Source organism: Bufo bufo, chromosome 3 (genome assembly GCF_905171765.1).
Source record: "Bufo bufo chromosome 3, aBufBuf1.1, whole genome shotgun sequence".
Taxonomy (NCBI): Eukaryota; Metazoa; Chordata; class Amphibia; order Anura; family Bufonidae; genus Bufo; species Bufo bufo.
The window spans coordinates 225196547-225210694 of NC_053391.1; the positions used below are offsets into that span (position 1 = coordinate 225196547).

A 14148-nucleotide genomic window follows, 5' to 3' on the forward strand; every position below is an offset into this window, starting at 1 on the left:
AAAAAAAATTAATAATTTAACTCACCTTAATCCACTTGCTCGCACAGCCCGGACCTGTGGTGACGTCACTCCGGTCATCACATGGTCCATCAAATGATCCATCACCATGGCAAAAGATCATGTGATGACCGGAGTGACGTCACCACAGGTCCTTTTCCTGTACACAGCAAAGAAGAAGACAGAAGAGAAGCCGGGCTGCGCGAGCAAGTGGATTAAGGTGAGTTAAAAAAATCTATAATAATTTTTTTACCCCTACAGCCCTATTGTACTATGCATTCTGTATTTAGAATGCTATTATTTTCCCTTATAACCATGTTATAAGGGAAAATAATACAATCTACACAACCCCGATCCCAAAGTTCGGGTTTGGGTACCAAACATGCCGATTTTTCTCTCAAAAATCGTGCATGTTCCCGCAACGCACCCGCACCTTTTCCAGCAATGCCCGTGTGAAACCAGCCTTAGGCCTCTTTCACACAAGTGAGTTTTCAGTCAGGGAGCGATGTGTGAAGCCAGTGCATAGCATCCAGAATGAATCCTGACCCATTTATTTCATTGGGTTTTTACGCATCATTTCTGCGTTCAGGAAAAATCGCAGCATGTTCTATATTCTGGTTTCAGAGAAGTGAATGGGGCTTTAGTGAAAAACGGATTGCATCTGGATGTAATCCGTTTTTCACTGATGAGTTGCTAAGAGATGTAGATTGTTATTCTTCAGTTTTTTTTGTTTTTTTTCATGCGTGTGAAAAACGCATTAAAAACTGATTGCACCTACATGGAAAAAACGGAAACACTGAACACAATCAAATACAAAACTGACTGAACTTGATTGCAAAACCATCCGTTTTTTCCTGAACAGATCCTGAGAAAATTCGTAACGCTGGTGTGAAAGAGGCCTCAGATGCAGTTGTTGCTGCACAAGGGGGTCAAACCAGATACTGAAAGCAAGAGTTCACATACCGCTCACAGAACTGTGATATTGGATCATTTTCCTCAATACATAAATGACCAGGGCAATTTGTTTGATTTGGTTCTTTATCTAATTATAGGATTTGTGTGAAAATATTATGTAGTTTTAGGTCAAATTTATGCAGGAATATAGAATATTCTGAAGGGTTCACAAACTTTCAAGCGCCAGTGTACAAGTCACAAAACTCCAAGGTGACTTGTAATATCTTTTATAATTTATACCATAGGGTACATTATACATCTTAGCAGCTGCAGAACCTCTTTTTTTTTTTTTAAGAGGAAGTGTTTCCTGTCTACTATTGATTAACTGAAATGAAACATCCTTGTCTTTTTTTTTTAAAGCTGTTCTGTAGCAGAATGCCCGCTCTATGTCGCAGAACTGGTAATGGGCCATTTCTGCTCTTCATAGAGATGAATGGGATCTACAGAAACAGTTAAATGGCAGAACGCATTTGAAGCTTTTTCTGTAATGTACTGTTAGTAATGTATACATACTGCAGTAATGTGCAGTACAATACACAACATATCCACATAGTATATCATGCCCCTTCAGTTATAATACACACTGATGATATTGCTAGAGACAGAGGTGTTTTATAAGGTATGTGGCACAACCCTGGCAATGTGCAGCACACGTGACCTAGTTATATAGTAGTCATCCAGCCTACACATCAGGTTTTACATGTACAGTACTTGGTGAACTTCAGCACATGGGCTGCACATGCGCAGTAACTGCATGGCTGATGCAACATTGACAAGGCGAGGGAGGGAGAGGGTTACCGTAATTACACTAATATACGTGTGTCTTTACCATCTGCTCCGAATGCTACAAGCTTGGTGCACTGGATAGAAATGTGTGTGTGTATATATATATATATATTTACAGTGTATGTGTCAGAACCATAAGGTTAGCTGCGGATGGTAACTTGTCTTTCATTTCTTCATTTGCAGTATCTTTAGGTCTGCTCTGTGGACTTTGTGGCATACTTGTCATTGCTAAAGTTAAAAATGATGCTACACACTTTTCTAATATATGTCGTACATGCAATCTCCTAGATTACTCTAAACCAGGGGTGCACAACCTGCAGCCCGCATGCGGCCCCCAGAGCCTTGGTTTGCGGCCCCCGTCCTGCTTGGCAGAAACACAGATGATCTTGCGACCAGCTGTGTTTCTGCCCGGAGCGTCGCACAATTGCAAGATTACAGCTCCTGCGCTGTAGCAGGAGCCGGACAGGTCCCCGGCTGTCAGAGACAGCACGAGACCCGAGGAGAAGGCAGAAGCAGTGTATCAGCGCTTCTCCTCGCACAGGTGAGCGGCGCGCTGTGCAGTTTAGACCCGGCGATCACGTGATCGCTGGGTGTCAGGGGCAGAGGACTGCAGAGCCTCATCAGCTCTGCCCTGTACAAAGCCCCCCTCAGCAGGCTGGTTTTCCTTGTAACTGGGGATCCTTTGGATGCTCCAGTTACAGTGGAAATAGTGCAAAAAAAAAGTCTGTGTCCCCAAAGGACTTTAATGGACCTTTTGGGGACAAATCATGTGGCAAATATATATATATTAAAAGTTTAAAAGAAAAACATTGAAAACACAATTAAAAAAAATACAAATAAAAGGCAAAAAAATTGCAAAAAAAAATAGTCAGTGTCCCCTCTGACCTGTCCCCTGTCACCTCTTCTGATGTGTCTGTTTTATTTACAGTAAACTACTTGCATTCCCCATGTAATAATAATGCTGTAGCATCTTTTTATATAACTCTATATTGTACCATTCCTCTATTATTCCTGCTGGAAGTTTATTCATTCATTCCCAGAAGTCTGCAATAAAGGTCCAAAAGTTTGTTACCAGTTGGGGATGTGTCCTTGCACGATCTGACACTGGCAGCACTGACTGGATAGCGTCACCTCCAGTTGAATATTTTTTTGCTGACTGATGGAAAATTCAAAAACTTCTAGTAGGAATAACAGAGGAATGATAGAATATAGATTCAGATGAAAAGATGCTACAAAATGTTCTTACATGGGGGATGCAAATAGTCAAACAGAGGCGTCAGCAGAGGTGACAGGGCCTTGGTGGGTCTGAAGGGAACAGTGAGCAGCCACCAGAACTGGAGATTCGGGCTGCAGACTAGCATCCAGCGCATGCAGCTTACAAGACACAGCATCACTCTCCTCCATGGGGTTGCGTGTGATCAAACAGGCTCCAGCTCAGTCTCAGAGCCCGTGGGTGTGAACAAAACAGTACTGTCTGGTAAGTTATGTAAGGGGTCTCGATCTATGGGGGGTCTCAGTAGTTTGACCTGCACTTATTACCCACTGAAGGTATATCTGAAAATTGAGAACACTGGGGGCAGTTGTGGTGGTGTGGCACCTGTAGGGCGTACTTGCCTACTTTACTACCTACCTCAAATTTTTTATTTTTGTGTTCCCATTGACGTCAGTGGGTCCATGGTCGGCATTTTACAGCTAAGAATAGGACATGTTCTATCTTTTTGCAGAATGGACACATGGCTGCGGACATCACACGGATGACATACGTGTGCGGCCTTTTTTCATACAAATGAACGAGTCCATATGCAATCCGCAAAAAAATGCGTTTTGGACAAAGATACGGGAGATACATGTGCATGAGGCTTAATGTAAATTGTAGGTTGGCCATAGCAACCAATCAGATTTTACCATTCATTTTTCAGAGCTTCTTTGGAAAATGAAATGATCAATCTGATTGGTTGCTAAGAGCAGCTAAGCCAGTTTTCCTTTGCACCACTTTTAATAATTCTCCCCCCAATGTGTCTACCATAAAAGGGTCACTGTCAGGGAAACATTGGGGTCTCAGAGTATTTGCGTGCATCTTAGGCCTCATGGACATGACCGCTGTTTGTTTCCGCGTCCGTTCCGCCGATTTTAGCGTTTCTGATGCGGACCCATTCATTTCTATGGAGCCGTTGAAAATGCGGATAATCCACCGTTTGTTATCCGCGTCCGTGGTTCCAGTCCGTCAAAAAAATATAACCTGTCCTATTCTTGTCCGCGAAAACGGTTTGCGGACCCATTCAATTCAATGGGACCGCCAAAAATGCGGATGCACAACTGTCTGTCATCCGCGTCCACGTCCGTTTTTGTAGAATTAGTATCCTGGGTGGGGATATTAAAATTACACTTTTTTTACCTTCCTTTTTTTTTGGCGGTCTGCCAAAAAAAAACGGAAGACACACAGAAACACAACGGAAAAAACCCCGGCAGCGGACAACGGATCCCCAATTTGCGGAACGGAAAACAACAACGGTCGTGTGCATGAGGCCTTAAAGGGCTTCTGTCACCCCACTAAACATTTTTTTTTTTTTTTGGTTACTTATAATCCCTATACTGTGATTTATGCATACATACTGTAATTAATCATTTTCGTTCAGCAGATTCTGTTAAAAACATACTTTTAAAATATGCAAATTACCTTGCTACCAGCAAGTAGGGCGGCTACTTGCTGGTAGCAGCCGCATCCTCCTATCCTAATGACGCCCCCTCCGCATGCTCCTTGACAGGGCCAGCGGACAAGATCTTTCTCTGCTGGCCCTGTCTGCATTCAAAATCTGGCGCCTGCGCCGTACCTGTCTTCAGTCGGCGCACTGAGAGGAGGACGCTCGCTCGGTCGCTCCATCCTCAATGGAGGGTGTAGATGTGACATCATCGGCGCAGGCGCATTGAGGATGGAGCAACCGAGCAAGCGTCCTCCTCTCAGTGCGCCGACTGAAGACAGGTACGGCGCAGGCGCCAGATTTTGAATGCAGACAGGGCCAGCAGAGAAAGATCCCGTCCGCTGGCTCTGTCAATCAGCATGCGGAGGGGGCGTCTTTAGGATAGGAGGATGCGGCTGCTACCAGCAAGTAGCCGCCCTACTTGCTGGTAGCAAGGTAATTTGCATATTTTAAAAGTACGTTTTTAACAGAATCTGCTGAACGAAAATTATTAATTACAGTATGTATGGATAAATCGCATTATAGGCATTATAAGTAACCAAAAAAAAAAAAAACTGTTTAGTGGGGTGACAGAAGCCCTTTAAAGGGTTTCTACCACCACATTTTGACCTAATTAGCTGTCAGACACTAGCGATCTGCTAGTGTCTGCTATACCTAACCATGCTATTGTAATTCCTTTCTCTGCAGCGGTTACCCTAAAAAAATTAGTTTTATTGATATGCTAATGAGCCTCTAGGTGCTATGGGGGCGTCTTTTCAGCACCTAGAGGCTCCGTCTACTCACCCTGTATTCCGCCCCGCTCGTCCGTCAAGCCCGCCCATCTCCTCTAGATTGCCAGCCTCCATCTCATCCATCGGCCGAATTCTCGCGCCTGCGCCGTGTGCGTCTGTATTCGGCGCAGTGACTGTCTGACAGCTCCCTTCGCCGGCATCTCCACTGCACCTGCGCCGATTACGTCAGAGTGCTCAGAGGAACAGACGACGCCCGGCCGGTCAGACAGTCACTGCGCCTGCGCCGAATACAGACGCACACGGCGCAGGCGCGAGAATTTGGCCGATGGGTGAGATGGAGGCTGGCAATCTAGAGGAGATGGGCGGGCTTGACGGACGAGCGGGAATACAGGGTGAGTAGACGGAGCCTCTAGGTGCTGAAAAGACGCCCCATAGCACCTAGAGGCTCATTTGCATAGCAATAAAACTACGTTTTTTAGGGTAACCGCTGCAGAGAAAGGGATTACAATAGCATGGTTAGGTACAGCAGACACTAGCAGATCGCTAGTGTCTGACTGCTAAATAGGTGAAAATGTGGTGGTAGAAACCCTTTAAAGGGTGAAATCCATAGAGAAGACTCATAGCAGCCAGTTGCACTGAGTGTTGTGCCCTAAAATGTAAAGCCTCCACCCTGGGCTCCTTCGCTTTCATTATCACACAGGAGGCCGTCACGGTAACCTGATCCCGCCAAACACATTTTAAAACTGGCGGACAGACACTCTCCTGGGAACGCATGCGCACTTTGCACAGTTTCCCCTTTCATACAAGCTCCGCCCCACTCTGACGTCACTGCGCCATGTTGCGTGAGATCCTCCGCCCTTTCTACGCTCTCTCCTTCGCAGCGCTTCCAGCTGTCAGACAGCCGCCGGTGTCGGACCTCAGGCCGGTGTCGTAGCCGCCATCGCTACCGGAGAGCCTAATGGCGGCGGTTTTCTGTTCTGCGACACCCTGGGACTGTACAAGCGAGGCCTGATGTGTGCCAATCGGGACTCCACGTCCTCTCCGGGGTTCCGGGCCCTTCTAGGCCGCTTCCTGCACGGCCTGCTCCAGTACCGTGTGTTCCAGCTGCTGGGGGCTGCCTGGTCTTATCTAATGGGACTAGCTGGAGCGTCCTTCCTTTCCATTCTGCCCTCTGCCTGGTTGGTGCACCAATCGGTTGGCCCCGATGAGCTGCCCGAGATGCTTGAAGCCCTTGGGCTGCGGTCAGGACCATGGGAGGAGCTGGAAGAATGTCTGGAAGAGCTGGGTCCTTGGAAGGAACTTCTTTCTCCTGCCATGAAATCAGATCTGGAAATCATGAGTCCATGGAAAGGGTATGTTTCCTCCAGCAAGGAGCCGGAATCCTGGGACACTGCTCTAGAAGAATTGGGCACCTGGCACAGCAAAATGCAGGCATTGTGGGAGCCAGGGCTGAGCACCTGGAAAGATCTTGTAGACCCTGACCAAGAAGATGATGATTGTCATAGTAAGTCCTCTGTCAACAATTCCTCTTTCAGCTACCACAAAACCCAGAAAGAGAGTGGACAATGTGATGTAGAAGGTGAGAAGAAGCTACACTCATCTTCTGTTGGGATGGTGTCCTGTATCTTTAACCCTGGGTCAGGTGGAGTGTTCACTTGGCTTGATCTAGGAAGCGAACCCAATCTTCAGAGCAAAGAAGTTCTTGATGAAACCTCTAGTCAGAAGGAGTCCAAAGATGAAATTGAACATATCCGAAACAAGAGGCTTTGGTTCCTGCAGCAGAACCAGGGCCAAGATGTCTCAACCACTGAGCTCAAGCAAGAAGAATCGACACAACATCAGCAAAATGCTCTTCCAAAGTTAGATTTGCCTGTATCTGACTGGCATGATGGACAAGATCAGAACATATGCCCTGACAGCTTGTCATATTTTGATTTAGACCAGAGCAGTGCCAGGGAACCTCCAAGTACTGACCCTAATTCCAGACCTTGTCATGCTCTTTCCTTACTGGTTCCAAAGCCATACATTTTGGGGAACATCCAGAATAAATATCCACCCAGCCCAGATCAGGACCAAGGATATCACAGTTTGGAGGATTGGCAGTGTCTGGCTATAAAACAGAACCTCGAGTCAGAGGGTATTTCACCTCCTGAAATCCATGAACCAATGTGGAATAGTGATGGTGCTCATGTGCTTACAGAACTTTCATGTTCTGTGGTGAAAGGTCTCAAAAATGACCAGGACAGTGACACCATGGACTCTGATCTGGAGGAGGAAATCCATGCCCCCACTATTCCTGTGTGCACAAATAAACATATTGGCTATATTTTGGGTACATTCGTGAGTGATGATGAGGAAGACCCTAGTTCCTCATGTGAAGATGATGATGATTGGGATAAGGATGATGATCATGACGACGACGATGGATTTGATAGTGAAGGATCACTATCTGCCTCAGAAAGAGACATTCCTGTCTCTGAGGATGTTGTCCTGTTGAACTCTTTTTGTAGTGCCGATCCTTACAATCCACAGAACTTTACTGCTCGTTTACAAACTGGTCCTATTGTGGAAGTGAATTCCCACCTTGAGGACCAGGCAGCTGTCATTTCTGATGATGAAGAATCATGGTTTGACAGTGATGCAGTGTCAGACAGTGATAGCGAGGATGAATTTATTGCTGATGAACAGGAAAACTTAAAATTATGGAATGGGTTCCTCAAATCTGAAGACCCCTACAACCCCTTATTCTTTAATGCCTCGGTACAAACATCTGTGCGAAAAAGACAGAGCACCGAAGCTGCCACCAAACATATAGAGGTCATTTGTATGAGCTCCTCAAGTTGTGAATTGACTGTATCCTCTCACCCCAGTGATTCTCCGCTCTCAAGATTGAGAAAGGTGCACGGTGTGTCCATGGAGGAAAGTGCCAATGTTGGTCATAAAAAGGTATATCTCATTTGACTACCAGTTTATTATGTCTTGCACTTTCTCATTTTCAGCAATTGGTTAGGCCTTGTACCTTTTCTATAGCATATGTCCTGTGTGTCATCTCATATTATTTTAGGGAACTAGGTGGTCAGAAAGTTTTTGTGGTGTGTGTGTGTGTGTGTGTGTATATATAGATGGATAGATATCTATCTCAATGGCAGTTTTGTTTTTGGCTGTTTTGTATGTTGGCAGCTGTTCCATAGTAGAAATGGATGTGACTAACGGTAGTTATGTTTATTTTTGGGCCTTCTAGTGGTTCCCAGAGTTCTTTTTCAGAGCCATATCCTGATGGACCCATTAGTCTACTCTTGTGATGGATCAAAGAATGAGATGGTCATGAGTAACCCATATAGCCTGAGTAATGTGATGTCTACAAAAATAATCATTAGGCCCAAAATGCTTGCATAACTTTTGATGTCATATTTATGAACATGTGAGTAATGCCGATGGACTATTAAATGTAGGTTATTGCTTCATTCTTGGCAAGGTAGGAATTTATACCCTTTGACTCACTAATTGCACAGTGTGTATTTCTGTATGGAAATTTTACACTGATAAGATGTGTTTTTTCTACTAGAGGTGTTGAAGGCCATGAGATCTGTCTAGGTGTTTCTGAACTGGCCACCTACATAAGTTCCCGTTGTAACAAGTTCAGAGCTTTTTTGTAACCGTTTATGTATCTTGTAATTTTTGGCCTTTTAGTAGAGTTGAGATTTTCTCTAGAATTATAAATGGACACTTCACTTGAAGAGTAGATGTCGTCACTGTAAAGGTCATATTTCATGTTCTTTATCATAAAACTTAGTGTATTAAAGGAAACATGTCATCAACTTTATGCTGCCCATACAAAAAGCAGCATAAAGTAGAGACAGGTAAGTAGATTTCAGAGGTCTGTCATTTATAAGTTAAGTAAGGGGTTTCCGAGAACCAACATCACAATCATGGCAGACGAGGCCTGGAAAACAGTCCCGGCCACCTGAGAAGAGTCCTGGTTATTCATGAATTCCTGCTCTCCTCGCCCACCTGCTGATGGTTGACATTCTCCTACCGAGTTTTCTCCCTTTCTGTCTAGGAGAGAACTGCCAATCATCAGTAGATGGGTGAGAGAGCAGGAGATGATGTATAACCATGACTCTTCTCAGGTAGATCTGACTCTTCTCAAGGCCTGGTCTGCAATGATTATGATGTTGGTTCTCAGCACCCACTCACTTTTAGCTCATGAGTGACACACCACTGACATCAAAAGTCCTCTACCAACTATGATCTTTAGCCAAGATCCTAGAGCACTGAGTAGTACCCACTGATTGGGGGCAAGGTGTGAGGGCATCTAGATGGGTACGGGGTGATTTGCGGCATTTCTCTTACCATTCACAGGGTCTAAAACTTGCTGGAAAGTGCCAGTTTACTGTAGAGTATTCTGGTAGTTCTGCTGAGGCAGGTGTGACCTTACTGTCACTGCTGTTCCAGTACATGCTGTGTTAGTGTTGGCCTAGCAGTAAAGGCTTTGTCATGTGGAGGTGACTAATGGGTATTGCACTCTGTTGGCTCATCCCATACTTGTTCAGTGATATAATTATCATGGTACTGGTTTATTTCAGCAGTAAATTGTGATGTGACACATTATAGCACACATGGTCTTCAAACCTGTGGAGCCAGTGACTGCTTCATACAGATACTTGGGAGTGTAGATGCCTCATGTGTGGCCTAGTTCTGTATTGTGGGGAAATTTGCCCCTCAAATCAGTCTATTGGAGTACGAAAGGCCAAATTTAATAAGAATTAGTATGAATGGGTCCGCAATGTTTCCGCTGTTTCCTTAACTCCCATAGCAGGGAATGGGAGCGGCTCCTCAGCATAGCACAGCCAACTACGCTGTGTCCGTAAATTCACACGGCGGTGTTCCAGGTACGTTTGCGCGTGTTCTCCACGGACAGCACACTTACCCATTCATTTTGATGTGTGTATTCACACATCAGTTTTTTTTTACCACGGTCCGTTTTTTTTTTTAGCACGGAAGCATGCTCTATTTTGTCTGTGTTCACGGATCCATCACACCTATTATAGTCTGTGGGTCTGTGAAAACCACAGACACAACACGGATAACAAAAAACTGACACATGGATCCATCACGGACATCATGGAGGCATCACTGACCACCTTTTCACGGATTTAAGCACAGACATGGACGTGTGAATGAACCTAAGGGTTATTCCCGTCTTGGCCATGAAAGGCTGAGCTGGAACAACCACTTTAATAAATTAGTTGTATTTTTAGGTTCTTCTCGTGCCACAAACTATAATTTTCCGCATTTACACCTTGTGTGGTCATACACCAAGTGGAATGTCGTATGCTGCTGTATAAAATGGGCCCATTGATTTATATGGGTGCCTTATTACAGCTCCATATGAGCCTTGAGTTGGGTTTGTGGGTCACCTTAAGTTCAGTAGCTACCAGGGTTTAGTTTTTCTTGGTCTTCCTATGTCAGGCTGGCAGTATGGCTCCTTGTTGGAGTTATTATTGTATCTTTAAGAGCCTTATCTTAGCATCCCTGGTAATGGTTTCCCAAGAGATAAGACGCAGACTGATGCAAAAGGACTGAAACTCAAAACCCGCGGCGGGATGAGGCTGATGTAACTGGAAGACAGACCTGGTATTCTATAGGGAGGCAAGGCGTAGCATAATAGGCACATATGCAATCAAGAGAGAAAATAAAATCACACGTTTAGATTAATCGGAAATACAACACCAAAGTCGTCCCTTATGGGATATGAAAGCACTTTGTTAAAAAAAAAACGCTCCTTTGTGTTTTTACCAACTATTAGCGCCACCGACTCATTTGTTTTATTCTTAGTATTCCAGATAATTATTGCTAAATTTATATAAAATATATTTTTCCTGCATGGTAGAAAACTAGAAATCCATAATTGTGGTAAATGTCACCGTCTGCATACCTGATGTAGGGGCATTCGTGTTCGTTTAGGGACTATGTAAAGGCATCATCTGCTGGGCCAAAATGTGTGCCTTTGAAAGTACTGAGCACTGGTCAACAAGGAAAATAAGTAAGAAATGACGGGGTTAAATTGAGCTAAAATCCATCAATTACTCAGCATTTGTTTGCTTCGCAAAGATATGTCATCTGTGGGTTAGCGTGACTCTGCACTTCTACACCCACTGGCTCATATGGGCTAGCTGTAGACTGATAAGGCTTCTTCTAGTGCCTTGTGACCTACCATGAAGCATCAAGCCAGATTATCATCATCTGCCGGTGTAAAGGTGTCGTCATGAGACAGATTAGCGGCACTTACGGCCCCCTTTCTTTTTAAAGGTTGGGGTCCTAGAGGTTGGTCCCTCCAGAGATCAAACCCTTTTCCCCTGTCCTGTGGTTAGGTAAAGTTTTATTAGTAGAACAACACCTTTTAAAGAGGACCGTTCACCGGTCCTGACATTACAATATAAGTACCTGGCACTGTAGGTCATGTTGAGGAGATGTCCTCGCGCCCCCCAGGATGAGCTGCTAGTATGCTAATCCATACTATCTGTACAGGGAGTAGGAGACGGCCATGTTTTTCAGGGGGGAACATTACCTTCTCCCTGGCTGTAAGCTGGTCAATCGCGTCACAGCCAGGGAGAAGATGAGCTTTTTCTTTTTGTTTTTTCTCCCTGGCTGTGACGCGCTCCATTTCGATTGGACCGCGCTACAGCCAGGGAGAAGGAGACGTTCATTGAGAAACATAGCTGTCTCCTCCTCCCTGTACCGATGCTACCTATTAGCATACCAGCAAGGAAACCAGAATGGGGGGCAAAATGGAGCAGCCCATCGGAAAATAAGCGCGAGGACATCTCAACATGTCCTACACTGCCAGATAGGTCCTCTTTAATAGAATAACTGAAACATTAGGCAGCATCAGCAAATTTCTTCAAAATAATTGGCCTATGGGGGCTTGGTCTATATCCTATGAAACCATAAATGTATATGTTCTGTATTATGTTTGCTTGATATGCTTATGGATCAAGTAAAAAGCTATTAAAATAACCTTCTCCTATGGTAATGATCAGGGCTCTTTTCTAATGTCTGTTAGTGCTGTATTTTGTCATCTGTGTATGTTTCTCATCATATATTTATTTTTTATTCTTTCAGGTGACCTTCTTTGACAAAGTCACCGTATACTATATCTGTAATGAAGAAGAGCGCAAAGGTCACTGGGAGGAGTTTGCCCGAGACCGCTGCCGATTCCAAAGGCGCATCCAGGAAACAGAGTCTGTGATTGGACGTTGCTTTACCCCTGACCACAGGCATAGGATGTGGAACCGAATGCATGAAATATGGGGCAGCTAGCCCCTCCTAATTTTCTAGCGACAGACTCTTTGCAGAAGTTTTTAACTACCACAGTTACAGTTCTATATTCGCCACCTTTTTATCCTACAGCAAGGGGGACTTGAACCCAGGGAATAAATTTTATTGCAACCCTAGCTTTTAATACATGATGAACTTTACAGCCCGCTTCTTCTTCTGCTCTCCTATACCCTTGCTTAGCTTCAAGGTGCCAGAATGACATGATGAGGCCAATGCCACCATTTTCAGAATTCTGTCCATGAAGAGTGCACTTTAGGTTTACGGACCAGAATATCCTACTCATTCACACACAATGCTGCTTCTCCTTTCGGACTACATTTGTCTTGGTTTTCTGGGTGAAATCTTGACGCTAGTTTCTTGATCAGGTTTTCTTGCTTATTTCAGCTATTCGGTAACGATGGTTCAGTATTTGGCCACAGTTTCTCAGCAGGGACGAGCAGTGCAGATGTCACTTGCTTCCTGTAAGCCTCTTTGCGTAAAACCACCTTCTGTATAAAGAGAAACTATCTACTGTATTCAGACCTGAATGCAAAAGAAAAGAGGACAAACCTGCTTTTATTTGTTTGCAATGCAAATGTCTGTAGGAACTGTGGCTGAAAACAAGCGAGCCGCCATATAATTACCAGATTATGTGGAGATGTTACTCGTCTATATCGCAGCACCAGACACTATATATTGTGGAGGGGCAAAAGAAAGTAGTATCAAAAGGGACACCAAACATCAGGCAGCTGTCATGACCTAACCCACAAAATGGTATCAAAAAGGCAAAAAAACACGTCAAATCAATGATCTTCTGACAAATCTGAAGAGCATCTTCTGCACCTCCTATTTATTTGTATTAAAAATGAAGTCATCAGTGCAGATGTTAATGTATGCCCCGTCCACATTCACCAACTTCAGACCCAAATTTGCACTTTGGTGTTTGATAAAATATTTTCCAATGGGGAAATTTTTATTTTTTATTTTTATATATAATTACCTGGTTTGCTATGCTGGCCCTGTAGTACCGCATTTGGTTTTGGTGCTGCACTTTTTTTTTTTTCCCCAGCATATTGGAAACCTATGTGCAATGTACGTTTTTTACAACCATCATAAGTCAGATATCATCAATTTTTTTTCATGAATGAAATATTACTGTACTGCAGATGTGTATAGAACCGATTCTAGGGGTCTTCTCTAGTCTTGTTTCTATAGAGTCTTCTCAAGATCACAGCAACAGGTCTACTCCAACTACCAAGAAGACTATGGGCCAGATTTATCATTAGCTCAAGTCAGAATAATGGAGTGAAAAAGTTGCAAATTTTTGCGCAATCGCTTAAACTGCGCAAACATTTGTGGCTCTGCGCTATGCTTGCCAGTTTTCTGAAAGTGGGCGTGTTTTCTTATGTAAATGAATCTCTAAAACAGATTTACTATTGCGACAATTTAAAAAGTCGCGAAAAAATGCGCAAAATCACTCCAGTGAGGACCATGCTTATCTTATGCGACTTTTTAAAAGAACATGCGACTTTTTCGTAAAGACGTGTGACTTTTGTAAAGCTGCTTACTGACAGATAAACTGCTACCGTCAAACCACATTTATTACAGTCTTAAAGGGCCGATCATAAATCTGACTTGGCTAAAACTGACTTTAGCCATAT

The 14148-nt window shown here is 44.0% G+C and overlaps 1 protein-coding gene across 1 annotated transcript; it reads left to right on the forward strand.

The window, feature by feature from the left end:
* The first annotated feature begins 6010 nt into the window (after positions 1–6010).
* On the forward strand, positions 6011–13340 carry PPP1R15B (protein phosphatase 1 regulatory subunit 15B). Its single transcript, XM_040423992.1, has 2 exons — positions 6011–8113; positions 12293–13340. Exons 1-2 carry the CDS (start codon positions 6179–6181, stop codon positions 12488–12490), a joined length of 2133 nt encoding a protein of 710 aa, XP_040279926.1. The 5' UTR covers positions 6011–6178; the 3' UTR covers positions 12491–13340.
* Positions 13341–14148: the final 808 nt, after the last annotated feature.

Coding starts and splice junctions, on each gene's coding strand:
- PPP1R15B (XM_040423992.1), top strand. CDS start 6,179: ATGTGTGCCAATCGGGACTCCACGTCCTCTCCGGGGTTCCGGGCCCTT. Junction 8,114..12,292: donor CCAATGTTGGTCATAAAAAG/GTATATCTCATT, acceptor TTATTCTTTCAG/GTGACCTTCTTTGACAAAGT.